Source organism: Thecamonas trahens (genome assembly GCF_000142905.1).
Source record: "Thecamonas trahens ATCC 50062 unplaced genomic scaffold supercont1.22, whole genome shotgun sequence".
NCBI classification, from domain to species: Eukaryota; order Apusomonadida; family Apusomonadidae; genus Thecamonas; species Thecamonas trahens.
This window is the reverse complement of record NW_013657658.1, coordinates 251,769-270,162: the sequence shown is the minus strand read 5'-3', so window position 1 is coordinate 270,162 and position 18,394 is coordinate 251,769. Positions and strand designations below refer to the sequence as shown.

The 18,394-nt window shown below is 63.3% G+C and overlaps 4 protein-coding genes across 4 annotated transcripts; 3 read left to right on the top strand and 1 right to left on the bottom strand.

The window, feature by feature from the left end:
* Positions 1–153: 153 nt before the first annotated feature.
* AMSG_05299 (uncharacterized protein) lies at positions 154–8,161 on the top strand (the record flags this gene model as incomplete). Its single annotated transcript, XM_013902558.1, has 2 exons — positions 154–3,301; positions 3,391–8,161. The coding sequence occupies 2 exons, from the start codon at positions 154–156 to the stop codon at positions 8,145–8,147; spliced, it is 7,905 nt and encodes a 2,634-aa protein (XP_013758012.1). The 3' UTR covers positions 8,148–8,161.
* A 1,268-nt stretch (positions 8,162–9,429) lies between these two features.
* On the top strand, positions 9,430–10,079 carry AMSG_11872 (uncharacterized protein; the record flags this gene model as incomplete). The annotated part of the gene is made up of 2 exons (XM_013902616.1): positions 9,430–10,043; positions 10,073–10,079. The coding sequence occupies 2 exons, from the start codon at positions 9,430–9,432 to the stop codon at positions 10,077–10,079; spliced, it is 621 nt and encodes a 206-aa protein (XP_013758070.1).
* Positions 10,080–11,101: 1,022 nt separating this feature from the next.
* AMSG_11871 (uncharacterized protein) lies at positions 11,102–14,334 on the top strand. The gene has a single exon (XM_013902615.1). It carries the CDS (start codon positions 11,959–11,961, stop codon positions 14,323–14,325), a length of 2,367 nt encoding a protein of 788 aa, XP_013758069.1. The 5' UTR covers positions 11,102–11,958; the 3' UTR covers positions 14,326–14,334.
* A 1-nt stretch (position 14,335) lies between these two features.
* Positions 14,336–18,078, bottom strand: AMSG_05297 (isoleucyl-tRNA synthetase). Its single transcript, XM_013902557.1, has 2 exons — positions 18,034–18,078; positions 14,336–17,828 (listed from the first exon to the last, which is right to left on the bottom strand). Exons 1-2 carry the CDS (start codon positions 18,056–18,058, stop codon positions 14,371–14,373), a joined length of 3,483 nt encoding a protein of 1,160 aa, XP_013758011.1. The 5' UTR covers positions 18,059–18,078; the 3' UTR covers positions 14,336–14,370.
* Between the last annotated feature and the right edge of the window lie 316 nt (positions 18,079–18,394).

The window sequence follows — 18,394 nt, the reverse complement described above, 5'->3', positions numbered from 1 at the left end:
GGGGGGGGGGGGAGGGTGCCGGAAAAAGATGAAAAAGATAAGGATTTCCTCCCTTCAGGGGAGAGCCCCCACCCCCCCCTCCTACTCACTCAACTCAGCCACCCCCCCCCCCCCACCCCCCCCACCACTCTCTCCCGCCACCTCTCTTCTACTATGGTGTCTCTTGTCCGGGCGTGGTCACTCAAGAAGGCTATCCCGGGGACGGTGGCAGCCCCCACGCCTCTGGCCGACGTCGTTGACTTGGCCACCACACTCGCAGCGAAGACCTTTGTGAGGACCACCACATCGTTTCCGGTCAATGATGAACCTCGTGTGGAAGATGCACTGAGTGAGGATACTGCCCTTGATTTGCATCATGCTCTGCGCTCGCTCAAGGCCATGCTGACTCGCCTCGGACCACATTCACCGGCTGTCTCGGCCTCGCTCTCTGCTCTCCTTAACTGGTTCGCCTACGTCCCGCTCGAAGTGGGCGATGCCCAGGCAGATGCCTTTGCCAGGCACTCGAACGAGGCTCCAGACTCGGCGCCTGTGCGCTCGACTAATGACTCTGGATCTTTGAATGACAGCTCATCGCTTGCGGTTATTGCCGTCTCCGTCGCCGAGGCCAAGACTCTGCTCAAGATCCGCAAGGCCTGCACCCACGCCGCGCTCTTTGGCCTCTTCTTCTCCACCCTCCTCACTCCGGACCTCCTTCGGGCGCTTCCGTCAGAGCTAGCCCTACAGATCATGCGTGCCGCCTACGATGGCATCCGGTCCAAGCTCAAGATCCCGTCCAAGATCCCGTCCAAGTTTGATCTCACCACCATCGAGGCCAACGCCGTCTTTGGCTTGAGCCAGCTCTCGGCTGTCCTCGCTCTCACTTCCGCCGTCAAGCTCAAGGACATCATTATTGAGTTCTCGTCCGAACTCGAAGACGCCGCCAAGCCGCCGCACATCATCCATCTCCTCCGGGCCGTCTCGTCGCTCGATCTCACCGCGGCCACGCCGCGGCCCGAGACTCCGCGGCTGGTCCTCTCGTTCCTCGGCAAGCTTGCAGGCATTGTCGAGACCGGCAAGCCTGCAGCAAAGTCAGGCGATGTCCGTGTCGAGGTTCTCCGTGGCCTGCCGCGCCTTCTGCTACCTCTCTTCCGCGACCGTGACGCCCTCGTCGAGCTCCGAGGCCTTCCGGGCTTTCCCGCCACGGTCTCGGACTTGCACAAGGCCGTGGTCAAGATGTGCGGCAAGGCCAAGACTGCTGCTGACGGCTACCTCGCTCTTAGTGTCGTTCTCCCACTCAGACACGCCAATCTGGCTCTGGCGCCCAAACTCTTCTCGTCGTCGGCCTTTCTCAGCCCGGTCTGCAAAATGTTCAAGGGAAAGACCGAGCGGGCCGAGGCGCTTCGGGCTCTCGCCACCTTTTTCACTGCTCTTCGTCTCGACCTTGACCCAGACATTGGCCACACCGATGTCATTGATGCCCTGGATGCCCCGCTCGCCAAGGTCACCTCGCTCCTCTTCCCCATCCCGTCGGCCAAACAGGCTGCCAAAGAGGCCAAAGCCTCGCGCAAGGCGGCCCTCAAGACGCTCAGCCGCTCCAAACCCATGGCCCGCATCATGGCTATGGGCTCGCTCACCTTTTCTCAGGTTGTCGACATTGCCCTCGCCGAACACACGCCGCTCAACTGCTACGTCGATGTCATTGTTGCCCTTGTTCAGCTCGCCCCCGAGCTCGCCATGGATGCTGCCTTCTTCAACCTCCTCACCGACATCAAGTGGCCCAAGCGTGCCGCGCTCGGGTTTGGCGCCCTCGCCGCCATGGACGACGCTTGCCGTAGTGCCGCTGTCTCGCACGTTCTCTACGACGTCGAGCTTGTTCTCTCCTCACTCTCCCACTGGTGGATGGCTCTCGACGCCGAGCTTGGTAACTTGCTCCTCTCCAACTCGAAGGCTACTGCGCCCAACGCCGATGCCTTTGCCACTCACTTTGGCTCCGGCCTCTCATTTGGCCTTCTTCTCGCGCTTGTTCGCGCCCTTCCGGCCTGTGTCTCCTCCTCGTACCTCGACACTATGCCCGAGATCCTCGCCAAGCTCGTCAAGCTTATGGTCCACACCGACGCTCGGCTTCGCGACGCTGCCCACGCCTCGGCACGGGCCATCTTTGACGCAGCTGCCGACTGGGGCTCGGCTCGCGCCGACCTCATCAATCACCTCTCGGTTCACATCCGCAGCCTGCCGGCAGAGAACAAGCTGACCCGCGAGTTGCTTCCGACCTATCTTCGCACGCTTGTGTCTTGGCTTGAGACGCTTGCTGTCTACGGCGCGCCATCAATTCACAACGAGAGTCTTAGCGGACAGGCACCGGCCAACGATGGGCTCAACGTTGACTCGCTCCGCGCCTCCCTCCTCCTCGCGCTTTGCTCGGTCCTTGGCGAAGTGCGCTCACTCGCGCTTCATGGCTTTACTCTTCTCGACGTCCATCTGAACAACGCGGCAATCGACTCTGGGTCTCCACCGCCGGTCACCATCATGGGCCTCATTATCTCGCATGGTTCGCAGCTCCTTGCCCGCGCACACCGTCTCGACTCGCCCGACGACGTTCCTTCCGAGCTTACGGTGGAGGAGCTGTCGTCGCGTGAGTCGCGCTCTGCTCGTGATGCCTGGGCTCGGTTCCTCGGTGCGCTCGGCGCCGAGGCCGCTCGCTGGCAGGCCCTCGCCCCAGCGCTCGGCATCATGTGGCCTATTGCGCTAGGCCGCCTCGCCGCCGTCCAGCCGCGGCCGATTGGCAAGGCGGTCGTCATCGGCGACACTTCCAACGTCGCGCGCGCTGCCATCAAGGTCACCTTTTCCGCCTGGCGCAACTACCTTGCGCTTGCCATGGCGACCGTTCCGCACAAGGCTCCGCCGACGTCGTCTGATCCCAACGCGCCACCACCGCTGCCGTCCGCCTTTCTTCGCCCGGACCTCACTGTCATCCCGCCGACCTCGCTGTGGACCATCTCGCCGTTCCAGTTCTACACCTGGACCGTTGCCGCCCTCTTTTCAGCGGCACCAGCCCATGTCGACGCCGTCCTCGAGGCGGTGCCCATGGCCTCGACCTCGCATGCGGGCGCCTTTGTCACCGCTATCACCTCGTTTGTCTCGGGACTCGTCTCGGACTCGCTCTTTGCCTCGGGAGGCGCCGGCAGCTCCGACTCTGACGGAGGCCCACCACCGGTCTTTACCACCGACCAAAAGCTGCGGACCCAGCTGGCGGCATCGCAGCTGATGGCGCTCCTCGTTCCGCGCCTCGACTCGGACATTTTGCACATGGATGGTTCACTTCGTAAGCACCTTCTCTCGTACCTCTCGACGTGCGTGCTGTCGTCGACCGGGCAACCAACGACGCGCCCGACTTGATGGCGGCGAACCTAGCGTCGATTGTCGCCGATCTTAACGCGTGCTACTTTGGATACCGCTGGGATGCGCGGTCGGGAGTCGTGGCTTTCAACTCAGCGGGCAAGCTCAGCACCACCCGCGGCGGCAGCGGCGACTCAGACGATGAGCTGGCCGACTCTGAGGAGACACTGCAAGAGATCGAGTCGCAGGCGCTCCTCCGCCTCTCGTCGCTCTCATTCATGTATAAGCAGCTCCGCAAGCAGCTCTTTGAAGCATTCGCCCCGCTTGCTGTTGCAAAGACAACCCCGCCAGCCACCGCCATTGTCATGGCCTCGGCGGCGCTGAGCACATGGTACGGGCCCGAGTTTGAGAACGGCGTCTTTGCCGCCACCGGCAAGGCCATGGCCTGGACTCGCAAGCTGCTGAGTCAGTGCGCCGACTGCGATGCGCCGCTCTTCGACATTGCTCGCCAGGCCGCCTTTCTCATTCTCGCTCAGTCGGCCACCCTCTGCTCGCCAGAGACCACCACCGGTGTTCTCGACCGCATGTCCGCGCTTGTTCTCGAGACCGAGGCTGCGCCCATTCGGGAAGCGCTCTTCTATGCCATCGGCCGTTTTGTGCTAGTCCGAACCGCCGACAACGAACCGAGTGAGCAGGCCAGCAATGGCGACAGCACCGATGCCATCCGCAAACCCGGCCCCGACATTGCCTTTGGCCCCGCGCTCCACCTCGCGCTGCTCCAGTGGGCGTCGCCGACGCTTGGGACTCGCAAGCTGGCGTTGCAGGTCATTGACGCCATCACCCTTGGCGTCGCCGCCGAGTCGCTCATCATGAAGGGCAAGTGGCAGTTTGCCTCGGACGTCTCCAGCAAGTGCCTGCAGTGGCAGTTTGAGCTTGTCCAGAGTCTGATGACCTCGTGCCCGCATCTGGCGCGCTCGCTGTATGAGACAACTCACTCCCTGCTTGTCGACCGCAAGCTCGGCTTTGAGACTGTCAACCAGGTCCTTCACTACATGCTGCCGATGCTCAAGGTGGTGACAGAGGCTGCTGCCGACGCCGAAGTCCGCGCCGCCAAGGCCGGCAAGGCCGCTGGCTCACGGAAGCGGACCATTGCCCTCCTGCGCTCGCTCCTCAAGCTGACTCTGCTCTACGGCGAAGCGCATGTGCAGCAGCTCGAGCGGGCGTGGCAGCTGGTTGCTGCCACCCTGCCCATCTATGCCGTCATGGCCTTTCTGCTCGACGTCGGGACCAACGCCGACATGCCGGGCTTTGTCCCGGTTGCCAAGTCTGTTGTTGTCTACCTTGTCCGGTACGTCCCGCAGGACGTGGTCCTCATGCTTCTCAACGTGCTCCAGCTCCGCGAGTCGGACGAGCACGAGGCCTTTTCCCAGTCACTTCGCTCGTACACCTCGGAAGCCTCGCTACTGCCGGCGTTTCTCGAGCGCGGCCGGGCCGGGCCACCGCCGTCGGCTCGGATCTCGCAGTTTGAGATGGCTGTCATCCTGCTCTCGGAGCTCATTCCCGAGACCGCCTTTGTCCTCACCGACGCCACCCACGTCGTCCTCAACGCCGGCGTCCTGCTCATGGACTCGCCCAACTCGGTTGTGTGGCACCACGCCAAAGTCCTGCTTGTCAACGTCATTGCAGCGCTGGCTCCATCGACGGCGTCCGACGAGCTCGTCGATGGCTTGCTCGACTCGCTCACCGCCACCGAGGCGCCGCTGTGGGCGCGTGAACCGCGGCTCCACCCGCGGCTCAAGGTTGGCGACAACGACCCATCTACCACTACGCTGCAGGCCTTTGTCGGTGATCTGGTCCAGCTCATGGGCCGCGAGACCGTCACTATGCACGCTTGGTCGCTTGAGGCGCTCAAGTGGGGCCTCAAAGCCAAGTATCCACACCAGGCGCGCCGCGCACTGCAGATCTTCCGCGCTCTTCCTGGCGAGTTTATGATGAATGTGCTCGAGGCGCTCATGCAGCGCATTCACATAGGCATTTCCGCTGCCGCGTACGATGCCATTGAGCTCCCGCTCCTTCGCGAGATGCTTGTCTCTCTCGCAGCTGTCTTTGACTCGATCGACTTGGGGCGGTGGTTGAGCGTTGGCGTGCCTTCTGGCGCGTTGCTCCACGCCGACCCGTTGAGGACAAGCCGTGACGGAAGCGGCGAGAGCGACGAAGACGGCGGCGGTGACGATGCCGCCGATGATCTGGATACGTCAACCGCTGGCGCACAGCAAGTTGTTGCCCGACTTGGCGCAGCGCTGTGGGCGACAATGGGTCTCTGCCTCACATCGTCGCCCGACCTTTTCGCGGCCAACTTTTATGTCTTTGCCGCCGCCGTCCGCTCGCTCCTCCTCCGACCGCTCCTCGGCATTGATCGGAGTGGGCGGTACGGCGACTCGCCCAAGCCCGACATTGTCGAGCTCTTTGCACAGCTCGACGTTAAGAGCTACCTCGAGACTGCGTATCCGGCGATGTGGTCGGAGCAGGGCGGAAAGGCGAGGATTCCGCCTATGGCTGCCGTCCTGGTCAAGGCAGCATGCCTCGAGACGACAGCTTCGGCGGCGTACGATCTCATTGCCGCCATGTCGTTGCTTGGCAAGACCTTTACCGGACTGTGGCCGGCACCCAAGGCGTGTGTGACGCTCGGTCCACTCGGCCCGCTTCACGTCTACGCCTGGCTCCTGGCGATTGACCTTGACTTTCGGTCGCTGCACTCTGCGCGTGAGCACGATGCCGAGTGCGTCCTCGCCCTCCACGCTGTCGGCTCAGCGCTGGGCGTGCCGGAGCTCGGTGAGCTGGCGTCGACGGTGGCGCTGCCTGGTCCTGATCGCGAGGCTGGAGCCGAGTCGCTGGCGGAGACGCTGGCGCACGCGCTATGGGCGCCATCGTCGCCGAGCTCACTCATTTTCTTCGTGTGGGATAGTCTGTTCATGTCGTACATGCTCGGACGCGAAGAGGCGCGGGTGTCGGCGCTCTCGGCACTGCTGGCGGTGTTGCGGGCTGGCGCTAGTGTACCGGAGCGACACTCGGAGCTGGCCAAGCTTCTCAGCGAGCGGACGCCGGTCTTCCACTCGCTGGCCGCCGACTACGAGGCTGCCGGGCGGATGCCTGCACGCGTGGCTGGGCTGGAGCGTCGCGGATGCGGGCGGTCACCGGTCTCACTCCCGGACATGCTCTTTTCAGTGCTCGAGGAGCATCTGGCTCTCACGGCACAGCTCTCGCTCGACCAAAACAATGTCGATCCGGACAAGTACGTCAACGCTTTTGCTGAGTGGCGGAACATGCTGCATGCTCTTAACACCCGCTCGCGCGAGCGGTCGCGGGCCGACTTTGTGCACCGCCTTGATGCGGTGGTTGGGACCGAGCTGTGGGACCAGCACGAGGGCGAGTCAAGCGTCGATGCGTGGCAGGCGCTACTCGCAGACGTGCTTATGGAACACTTTTCCGGCCTCGACCTCGTCTTGTTTGACGAGACGGTCATGGAGCTCGCGCTCGCGCGACAGGCATCGTCGAGATCGAATAAGGATGGCCTGTTTGCCAACGACTCGGGGCTCTCGGTTGTCCCGCGTGTCGACTCGATTCTCGGGCCCGACTCGCCCGAGTCGACGCCCCGGTCTGTCGACCGCGTAGTTATCCTCGGCCCTGACAACCAGGGCGACGAAACCATCGACTCGGACGACGATGGCGAGGCGGGAGCTAGTATGAAGCGCTCGGTCTCGGCTGTCGTCGAGCGACGGGGCGGACGCCATGGCTCGCGTGGGCTGCGGTCGCGGGCGTCCGAGGCACCAGCACCGTCGCGCCCCGTGCGCAAGCGTGAACCGGGCAAGTACGCCACCCTCAAAGCCGTTCGCTCACCGGCTATCCGGGAGCTGGAGATGGCCGAGATGACCGATCCGCCACCCGGGGCTTCCGAAGCGCCAGCACGCATGTCTGCTGTCCCGTCGCGGCTGCTTTCACCAACCTCCATGTCGAGACAGCGGGCAGTGACGACAAGCTCGCAGCAGCGGCCAGGCGCGCGCGTTCTCGAGCCAGTCTCGACCGACAACGTCTCGACACCTGTCCGGCCAACGCTCGACGTCTCGCACAGCAGCAAAAGCCAGGCACAGTCACCCGGCTCGCCCAATCTACACATCCTCAAGCACGTGCGTCGGTGGAAGGATGCTGTGCGCGGCAGCGAGGCTGGTGACGGCGAGTCATTTGCCTTTGTTCCACTCGCCCACGACATTGTGTCGATGCTTCAACGCGATGCTGCGGTCGTCTTTGCTGCCAACCATGGCGTGCTTGCAACCGTACCGGACTTTGCGCTCATCAGCGGCATCCGCGACCAGATGAAGGAGCTGCAGCTCGGAGTGCGGGCGCGGGTGAGCGTCGAGACCGCAGACCAGCGTCTCGAGCTGCTGCGGGCCAAGGTTGATCCCGAGCTAGTGGAGGAGATTCTCACCGAGCGCGGCGAGCTCATCTCGCACTTTGGCTCGCGCCTGCGGCGGTACATTTCGTGCAAGCAGGAGGTCGTGGCGTCGATGGAGCTGGCAGTCGCGCGCAGCGATGATGCCTTTGCGCTCTACACCTTTGCGATCGAGATCCTCGGCCTTGTCCAGCGGTGGTCAAGTGTTACCAAGGCCGGTCTCAACATTGAGCTCTGGATTCGGCAGCTGATGGGCATTGACGACAACGACGACGTGGGCCACTCTCTCGAGCTTGTCGCCCAGCTCAATGAGTCGGCCGGTTTTGTCATCAAGAGTCTCAAACGCGCCGTTGTCGAGGCCTCACGCGCCAAGTTTGCCAATTGAACACATCGCCCGCCAAATGTCCGCTGTGTAGGTTTGTACCCCCTCTCTAACGGTAAGGGTGGTCGATTTGGTAAACAGTGCGGCGGGCACGGCTGCCCTGCCCACGCTGCCAGCGCACCACTTTTTTTGTTCGATGCGTTGCAAACACAAATGGTGCACGCTCACGTTCCGCACTCGCATCACGGGTCACGGACCACCGCACGCCGCCGCCTTTGCTACCAACACAAGCAAGATGAAGGCAAAAAGCAAGAGCGGTATACTCACCCGAGAACAAGGGCAATACCATGTGGGTGGATGTATGGCAAGACTGCCCGTCTTTGTTCTCGTTGCCGCCGTCGCCCTCCTCCTCGACTCGGCTGCGGTCGGTGCGGGGGCTGGCGCCGTCGTGGTACCCCCTGGCCCAATGGCCTCAGTGGCGGCGTATGCTGCGCTCCTCACCCCTGCCGACAACATTCTCCAGCTCATGCCTGGTACATACACAACATGCAATACGTCGGTCGTCATTCCCTCGACTTTCCCTGTCGTGGTCCGTGGCTCGAATGATGTGGCCAACCCCTCGCTCATTGTCTGCACGCCCGGAATGGCCTCTCAGCCTCTCTTTGCTCTCGATCCAGGCAATGCCCATGCCGCCGACGTAACCTTGACAAGCGTCTCCATCATCTATCCTGATATGGTCATGTCGGGCAGATTTGCATCGGATGTACATACTCTGTTTGTATCGGACGTCGTGGTCGAACATGGCGCCGACTTTGTCTTTGACGTGCAACTCGGCAACGTTGTCATTGAGGACACGGCTGTGCGGAATGTCACTGGTCTTGTTCAAGTGCCGGTTGGAAATGGAGAAGTCTCCGTGATCAATGTGGTCGTCGATGGCCCGCGCCGCCATGCGAGTTCCGGCTTCGGTATCATTAACCTCTCGTCGTTGAGCGACCTTCTCCTGCGCAACGTGACCATCACCTCTAGCCTGGGTACTCTGAACGGCCCTATTGTTGCCAACGGAGCTATTTTGCGCTGCTACAGCTTGTCGGTGAGTGACATTGCATCAAGCTATACTGGCGCGTCCTTGGTTCCCCAAATAGTCGAGCTTGAAGACTCGACGTTCATTGACATCTCTGCGCCGTCGACCCCAAGGCTCATTGCGAGCAAGTCCGGTGCGTCTGTTTTCATCACGAACACATCGTTCACAAGAGTATCCGTGTCAGCTACGTTGATCGATCTTCAGGGCTTTGCCAAAGTCATGCAAGTTGAGGATGTGGTGGTGGAAAGCTGCACAGCAACAGAGATGATCAAGACCGCACCAGTCTCTTACAATGACTTCACCAACGTCGTCTTTCGTGCCAACACTGCATCTGGCTCGTTGGTCAGGTTCCAGGCCGCAGACACGTCATCATTGAGCAATGTTGCTGTGATGAACAACACGGTGAGCGGCACGAGCGGCACCATGCTTCTCAACATGAAGTCCGGAAGCGCGGTCACGATATCTGGCTGCCTCATTGAGGGCAACACGGCCAGCACAGGATCTGGCGGTGGCTTTCAAGTCTCTGGCGGTGGATCGATCCTGGCACTCGCCGGGCCCGAGACGGTTGTACGCGGCAACTCGGCAGGCTTGAATGGTGGCGGGGTGTTCCTGGCGAGTGTGGCAAGCGTGATGGGATCGGGCAGACTAGTGGTGAGTGACAATACGGCCGGCGGCTCTGGCGGCGGGCTGTATGGTGTTGTGGGTGCCATGGATGCAAGTGTGACGATCGAGTCGCTCCGCAACATTGCTAGCGGCGATGGTGGTGGCATGTGGCTGGCGCCGTTGAGCGGCTCGCTGGCGTGTGCTAGCACGATTACGGCCGAGGCCAACGCAGCCGGCGGTTCAGGTGGTGGCGTGAGTCTGGGCGGCACGTCCGGGTCTGTGAGTGCAACCGGGGCGTGGACAGTCCGTAGCAACAGCGCCGGAGCAGTCGGCGGCGGAATTGCCATTCCAGCGTCCGCGGACGTATCGCTGGTCTCGACTGGCTCCTTGGCCTGGCTGGTCGAGGGCAACAGCGCGAGCTCTGATGGCGGAGGCATCGCTGTAGCGAGCTCGAACAGTGGCATCGACGTCCGGCTGGAGCCGACAAGCGGACTGACGGTGGCGGGCAACGCCGCGAGTGGCGGCGGCGGTGGTATCTGGCTGGGGCCCGGTGCAAGCTCCACAATTCATGTCGGGTACGCGACGGTGACCAACAACAGCGCCAGCGGCGACGGAAGCGGGTTGTATGCGGCGACAGGCACATCAATATCGCAGTCTGTGGTGGAGGCAAACAGCGGGCCGACTCCAGGACTTGTTGTGGCAAACGCGGCTGTGAATGTGACCACCAGTGTGGTCCGGACAAACGCGGCGAGCACGCCGGCCTTGACCGCCGGCCTGTCTGTGTCGGGTGCGATGGGATCTGCGACCTTTGACAGCGTTTCTGCGGTGTGCGGCAACGTGGCGCTGCACACCTGCGAGCCGAACGTGGTATGCAGCGGCGGGGCGATCACGACTGGGTTGCCAAACGGATGTGGGACGAGCGGGTCCGCGTGCGTCCACGGCGTGCCGCAGACGTGTGGCGTCGGCGCGCGCAATGCGGCGTGCTCGTCGTGCAAAAAGGGTTTTGGCCCGTCGGCTTCCTGCGAAATAGTGCTCAACTGTGGCGCCGACGCGCTGTGTACGACGACGCCATCAAGCGGATGTTCTAGCTGCGCGCCGGGATTCGCAGCTGCAGACAACGGTATCTCGTGCGTCAAGCCGTGTCCACCTGGTCGCTACTTTGTGAGCAAGACGAGCGTGTGTGGGACGTGCGACAGTGGAGCGTTCTGTGCCGAGTGCTCGGGCTCCTCGAGCTACTGCACGGCGTGTGTGGCAGGGTACATGCTGAGCGGACCTGAATCGGGCATGTGCGTACCTGCGCCACCACTCCTTGAAGTTCTTGGGGGACCGGATTGGTCGCGGTCTCGTCTGGCGACACAACGCCCGAGTTTAGCGATGGGACGCGACTGGTGCCTGTTGCCCGCGGCGGAGTGGGATGGTCAATCTTTGAGCTGGCGCCGGCAACTGCGCCCCACGCCGATGTCTATGTGACAGCCGTCAGTGTGAGCGTTGACGTTGGCTCACGGGGGTGCTCGCAGTGAGTCCGGTGAGCGCGTCGCTCACCTCGGGCGCCTTGGCTGCCAGCGGCGGAGAGATCAACGTGACGTTTGTGGCAGAGTCCGGTACCGACTCGAGTGCGTTTGGCGACGTGAGCGTGAGCTACACTGATGTCAGCAGCTCGCACAACGGGCTGTTTGTCTTCCGAGTCTCTGCCAGCGGGCTGTCGTGCGTGGCTCCGGCCACTTTGGACTCATGCGGGGTGTGCTCGGGGCCGGGCACCGGGCATGTGGCCGACTCGGACAAGGACGCATGCGGCGAGTGCTTTGGTGGCGGCGGGGCGCTGGATGAGTGCCTCGTGTGCTACGGCGGAAACAGCGGGATGGACGACTGTGGAGTGTGCGGCGGGAACAACGCGAGCTGCGCTGGGTGCGATGGCGTGCCCAACTCTGGCGGGACCCTGGATGTGTGCGGAGTGTGCGGCGGCGACGGCAGCTCGTGCCTGGGATGCGATGGTGTACCGATTCCTCTGGGCGGACAGCACTTTGATGCGTGCGGAGTGTGTGGCGGAGCGTCGCTGGGCGCATGCCTTCAGTCGTGCAACGCAACTGCACCGGAGCCGGTCTACTTTGACTGTGCAGGCGTGTGCAACGGGAGTGCGGCGCTCGATGAGTGCGGGTGTGCACCGGCGGGACGACTGGCCTCACGCCAGGCATGTTTGACGATGTGTGCGGTAGTTGCTTTGGCCCGTGCGGCGGGTGCGGCGGATCGGCGGCCAATGTCACCGACTCGTGCGGGGTGTGCGGTGGCGACAACACCACATGCAGCGGATGCGACGGCCGCGGCGCCGTGTATGATGCGTGCGGGGTGTGCGGCGGCAATACGAGCACGTGCGCAGTGTTTTGCGACGGCGTCGGCGCGTACTTTGACTGCGCTGGGGTGTGCGGCGGCAGCGCTGTCGTCGATAGCTGCAATGTTTGCTCGGGCTCGGCCGGCCTCGTCCCGACTGACTTTCACAAGGATAGCTGCAAGGTATGCTTTGGCGGCAATGCTGCGCTGGACGAGTGCGGCGAGTGCTTTGGCAACAATGCGGCCCTCGACTCTTGCGGGATTTGCGGTGGTGGCGACGTCGCACGCGATTCGTGCGGACTCTGCTTTGGCACCAACCGGTTCGTGGATGTGTGTGGAGTGTGCTTTGGCAACGCCACGTCGTGCATCGGGTGCGACTTTGTGGCGTTTTCGGGCGCGCAGGACGACGCGTGTGGCGTTTGCGCCGGTACGAACGCATGTTTGGCCACCCGCTCGTCGACGTCGACGCAGTACATGCTGTGGCTTGCGGGCGCCACGGCTGGTATGCTTATCTGCGGTGGCCTTGTATTTGTCGTTCTCTACTACTTGCGGGCGAAGGAAGCCAAGATCAAGTATGTGGAGGGCGTTATTGAGGCTGCAGCCGTTGACGCGCCGAGCGGCAAGATCACGCTCATGTTTACCGATGTTGAGTCGTCGACGACGCTGTGGGAAGACCACCCCGAAGCCATGAAGAAGGCCATGGAGATGCACAACGCGGTCTTCCACGACCTCATTGATCTGACCGGCGGCTACGAGGTGCGGACTGAGGGCGATGCATTCATTATTGCATACAAGCATGCAGGCGATGCGGTGGCGTGCGCGTTGCAGCTGCAGAGCGCGTTGATGGAGGCGCCGTGGCCAGACGAGCTACTGAAGAATGCGGCAACGGCAGAGGTGCCGATCGGCGCGGCCGACGGCAGCTGCGGACAACCATCCGAGACACAACACGAGCTGCGGCGGCCGACGGCTGCGATGGCGCGGTCCAAGCGTGGAAAGCGGGCTCGAGGAGCTGGCTCCGAGGCCACAGCTGGCGCAGAGGCCGAGGAGCAGCAGGACCAAGTGGTTGATGGCTTGTCGGCGCCATCGTCGCCGTCGTCCTCATGGTCTTCATCGTCAATTGTCGACTCGGCCATGGCCTCACACGCGATGCTGTTTGCCTTTAAGCCGTCACCGTGGCTCTTCCGCGGGCTTCGGGTTCGTGTCGGGCTACACACCTGCAAGCCGGAGCGGGTGTTCGATGAGCGGACGCAGCGGTTCAACTATATCGGCCCGCACATGATCCAAGCGCAGGCGATCGGCGACGCCGGGCATGGCGGGCAGACAGTGGTCTCACACACGACCGTCGCGGCGCTCCGCAACCGGTTGTTTGAGGGTGCAGAGCTTGTCCGGCTGGGCACCTATGCGTTTGATGCCTGTTCCGGCGAGTTTGACCTCTACTCGCTTCATGCCAAGCTCCTTGCTGGGCGTCAGTTCCCCACACTCCGAGCCAAGGCGCTGCGGGTCAGCGGTGAGCCGGTCGAGGTGCGGAGCAGGACGACGAGTGTGGAGAGCTCGGTCTCGGCGGTCGATCCGAAGAAGGCTGAGGCGGCGGCCAAGGCTCTGCTCGGCGAGACGAAGGGGAAGAGTCAGGGAGCTAAGCGGCCTGCGACACCGACGGTGGTGCCGCCATCGCCGCTGCCGCCGGCAGCCGGCACAACACTTTCGGCACGGCGGCGCAAGCGGCGAAACCGGGTGGCGCCAGCCGGACAACAAGCCAGCATGCGGCGGGTTTCGTCGCTGTCGGTGGTGGTCGCGCCGGGCGGCCCGTCGCGGTCACGGTCGCGATCGCCGTCGGGCTCGGCCTCGGGCTCGATGTCGCGGACATTGTCGCGGAGCCACTCGCGGACGGCGTCGCAGAGCACGACGACCGGTCGGCCCGGGGTGCGGCTGCAGATTCTGACCGATTTTTCCGGCGGGCAGGTCTCGCCGAGCTCGCGGTCGCCGACGACGCCGTCGATGCTCAAGACGCCTTCGACACCTATCTTTGTGCGGCGGCGATCGGAGGAGCGATTGGAAGCCGGACGACAGAGCCTCGGCTCCGACGCTGCGTTCCGACGGCGTTCGGTTGGCCGGACGGGTGCTGTGGTGAAGTCAGGCGAAGCCATGCAGAGCACATCGTCGCTGTCGACGCGGCGGACGAGCGGGCAGTTGCGTCTCGCAACGTCGATGGAACACTTGCCGGTAAAGCAATGACGAGGGCGAGGAGGAGCCCATGGAGGCGCTGTTACTTGCGGGCGGCTACATGTTGGAAGAGACGACAACGTCCTCGCCGACGACGAGGTGGTGGGCAGTGCCGTCAAACTCAAAGTCGAGAATGTCGCCGGCAGCAAGGTGTGCAACGTTGAGGGTGGCGACAAAGGCGGCGAGGGCGGGCGGAGCGTCCTGGGCGGTGAGGAGGGCGACGGGGCGGGTAAAGACGAGGTCAAACTCGGCGCCGTTGAGCTTCTGAGTCTCGCGAGCGATCTCGGACGAGGCAAGGGCCGGGCGGGAGGCGAGCGGGCGGACGGGCGCGCCGAGGACGTTGGTGATGGTCTCTGCGTTCTGGGCGAGGACGTCTTCGAGGAAGGGTGCGGCGGCGAGGTCGACCCAGACGTCGACCGAGTCTGCGATGACGAGGCCGGACGACTTGCGGAGCTTTTGGACGCGGGAGAGGATGTCGCGGGCAAGGCCCTTGTTCTCGAGGGTCTGGTCAAAGGTGGTGTCGAGGAGGACGACAAAGGCGCCCTCGGTGATGACCTCGTACGAGGTGGCATCGGCGTCGGTGGCCTCGCGCTTGACAAAGCTGACGGTCATGTCGTCCCCGGCGAGGGTGACACCGTCGTCGAGTGCGAGCTCACCGTTCGCGAGAAAGGCGGCGACAGCGGCGGTGTCGAGGCGCTTGATGGCGCCAAAGACCTTGCCAGCGCCCTTGCCGAGGCGCGGGCCGAGGGCGCGGTGGTTGGGCTCTGCACGGGCGTCGACGTACTTGGCAAAGTCGGTCTCAAAGACAATGTCCTCGACGTTGGCCTCGTCCTTGACGTAGGCGGCGACGGTTGCGAGCTGGTCGAGGACGGCGGCGTCCGAGTGGATGACGATCATCTTGGCAAGCGGGTACTTGGACGAGCGGCCGATCTGGTCGCGGAGAACGCGGGCCATGACGATGACCTTGCGCATGGAAGCGACGGCTGCCTCGATGGCGGGGTCGCGGATGGACTCGTCGGCGGTGGGGAAGGAGAGGTAGTGGACCGAGTCTGCGAGCATCTCCTCGGGCAGGGCCGGCTTGAGCGACTGGTAGAGGTCCTCGACGAGGAACGGGGTGAGCGGGGCCATGGTGACGGTGAGCTTGAAGAGCATGCCGAAGAGGACAGCCAGCGATGTCTTCCACTCGTCGACCGAGGCCTGACCCTTGAGGCGCGGGCGGTTGAGGCGGAGCCACCAGTTGGTGAGGAGCTCGATAAAGGTGAGCAGGCCCGGGACGACGGTGGAGAGGCGGTAGGCCTCCATCTCCTGGCGGACAAAGGCGATGAGCGACTCGCACTCGGAGAGGATCCACTTGTCCATGAGGTTGGTGGTGGCGGAGCCGGCGGCCGGGTCAAAGGCGTGGCCGGCGGTGGCGAGCTCGTTGGCGTACTCGACAAAGAACCGCTGGGCATTGTACCACGGGTTGAACACGTCGCGGATGACGGCAAAGACGCCCTCGGAGCGGAACTTGAGCTCTTGGGCGTGGACAACCGGCGAGTTGATGAGGTAGAGGCGGAGGGCGTCGGCGCCGTAGACGTCGATGATCTCGGTCTCGGGGTTGGGGTAGTTCTGCTTCGACTTGGACATCTTCTTGCCGTCTGCGGCGAGGACGAGGCCGTTGACGATGACGTTCTTGAATGGCGAGGTGTCAAAGAGGGCGGTGGAGATGACAAGGAGGGTGTAGAACCAGCCGCGGGTCTGGTCGAGGCCCTCGGCGATAAAGTCGGCCGGGAAGTACGAGGCCTCAAACGACTCCTTGTTCTCAAACGGGTAGTGCTTCTGGGCGTATGGCATGGAGCCCGACTCGAACCAGCAGTCAAAGACCTCGTCGATGCGCTTGAGCGGCGGCATGCCATCGCGCTTGGACGGGATGGTCAGGTCATCGATGGTGTCGCGATGGAGGTCGGTGATGCCTGTGGCGCCGGTGAGCTCCTCGAGCTGCGCCACCGAGGAGACGACCACGACCTCCTCGCCGTCGTCGGACATCCACACCGGGATGGGCGTGCCCCAGAAGCGGTTGCGCGAGATGGCCCAGTCGCGGGCGTTCTCGAGCCAGTTGTGGAACCGGCGGGTCCCGATCTCCTCGGGCACCCAGTGCGACTCCTTGTTGTTGGCCACAAGGCGCTCCTTGAGCGCGGTGACGTTGACAAACCACGAGGGGATGGCGCGGTAGATGAGCGGCGTGTCCGACCGCCAGCAGAACGGGTACGAGTGCACAATCGAGCCAGCCACCACAAGCCGGCCCTCGTCCTTGAGCTTCTTGATGATGGCCTTGTCCGCAGCCTTGACGTGGACGCCGGCAAAGTCGGTGACCCGCGCCGTAAAGTTGCCGTCAAAGTCGACCGGGCACGGCAGCTCGCCACCCTTGACAATGACGCCAGCGCCGAGGCAGACCCGGTAATCGTCCTCACCAAAGGCAGGCGCCTGGTGAACAACGCCGGTACCCGAGTCGGCAGACACGTAGTCGTCGGTGAGGACCTGCCAGTAGTTCTCGGCACCCTCGTTGTCGGCAAAGTAGGTGAAGAGCGGGGTGTACCGCCGCCCGGCGAGCTCGGCACCCGGGAACTCGCGGACAATGGTGAACTTGGGCGCGTCGTCGCCCGAAGCCGCCGCGCCATCGTCGCCGGCCGCCTTGGCCTTGCCCTTCTTCTTGCCCTTGCCCTTGCCCTTGCCCTTCTTGGCCGAAGGGTAGAGCGAAGCAAGGCGGTCCTTGAGCAGGATAAAGTCGGTGTCGCGCTCAGTGTCGTGGACCTGGACGTAGGTCATCTCCGGGTTGACGCACAGCGCAAGGTTCGACGGCAGGGTCCACGGCGTGGTCGTCCACGCCAGCAGCGCGACGCCCGGCTCGTCCACAAGCGGGAACGAGACGGTCACCGCCGGGTCCGACACGTCCTTGTAGTTCTGGCCAGCTTCAAAGTTGGAGAGCGGCGTCGAGCAGGCGGTCGAGTAAGGCATGACCTTAAAGCCCTTGTACACCAGCCCCTTCTCAAACAGCTGCGAGAAGACCCACCAGACAGACTCCATGAACGGCGTGTCCATCGTCTTGTAGTCATTGTCAAAGTCGATCCACCGCCCGACCCGTTCGACCACCCGCTCCCACTCCTTGGAGTAGCGCATGACAATCGACCGGCACTCGGTGTTGTACGCGGCAATGCCCATGTCGAGCACTTGCTGGCGCGACGTGATGCCGAGCTTCTTATCAATGAGGTACTCGATCGGCAGGCCGTGGCAGTCCCACCCAAACCGGCGCGTCACGTGGTGGCCCGTCATGTGGGCATACCGCGTCACCGCGTCCTTGATGGTCCCCGCAAGGATGTGGCCATAGTGCGGGAGGCCAGTGGCAAACGGTGGGCCATCAAAGAACGAGAACTCGGGCTTGCCTTCCGACAGCTTGAGCGAGGTACGGAACGCATCGATCTTGCGCCAGTACTCGAGCGTCTCCTCCTCTTTCTTGGCAAACTTGCGCTGAGCGGGCACTACGTGGGCGGGATTGCGCAGCGGCAAGGGGTTCAGTCATGGCCAGTGTGAGTGATCATGATCGTGTTCGTGATCGCGATCAAGTCCATCCAAAAAACGGATCAGGCCGCGGGCATAGCGAGGCGAGGAAGGCGGGAGTGGGGAAGGGGGGGGGGGAAGGCGGGGAAAGGGGAAGGAGGGAAGGAGGGGGGGTAATGGACGTACGCGGGGTGAACTGGGATGCGGCCATGCTGGGCTGCGTCAACAGTGAGGTGTTCGTGACGTGGGGGTGGTTGACGGAGGGAGGAAGGGGGGAGGGGGTGAGGAAGGGGCATTCGCTTTTGAGTGATTCGCCCATCGAAGCCAAGAGTGGGCATGGACGAAGTCTGGAAGGATCTGCATGGAGGAGGTATGGGTATGGTAGTGGAGTGATCAATGGGGGTTTTTAATCATGGCATGTGTGACGGAGAGGAGATGGGCGCGATGTGGGAGGAGATCGAGATGGAGCAGGTGACGAAGATGAGCCGGGATGGATGGGTCGGAAGGGGAAGGGGAGGATGCATCGGCTTCCCCCACCCCCTCTCCC

Excerpts from the sequence above, each read along its gene's own strand:
- AMSG_11871 (XM_013902615.1), top strand. The coding sequence starts at position 11,959 with ATGTTTGACGATGTGTGCGGTAGTTGCTTTGGCCCGTGCGGCGGGTGC.
- AMSG_05297 (XM_013902557.1), bottom strand. The coding sequence starts at position 18,058 with ATGGCCGCATCCCAGTTCACCCCGC. Across the intron at positions 17,829-18,033 it reads CGCATCCCAGTTCACCCCGC|TGCCCGCTCAGCGCAAGTTT; the intron begins GTACGTCCATTA and ends CCGCCCACGTAG.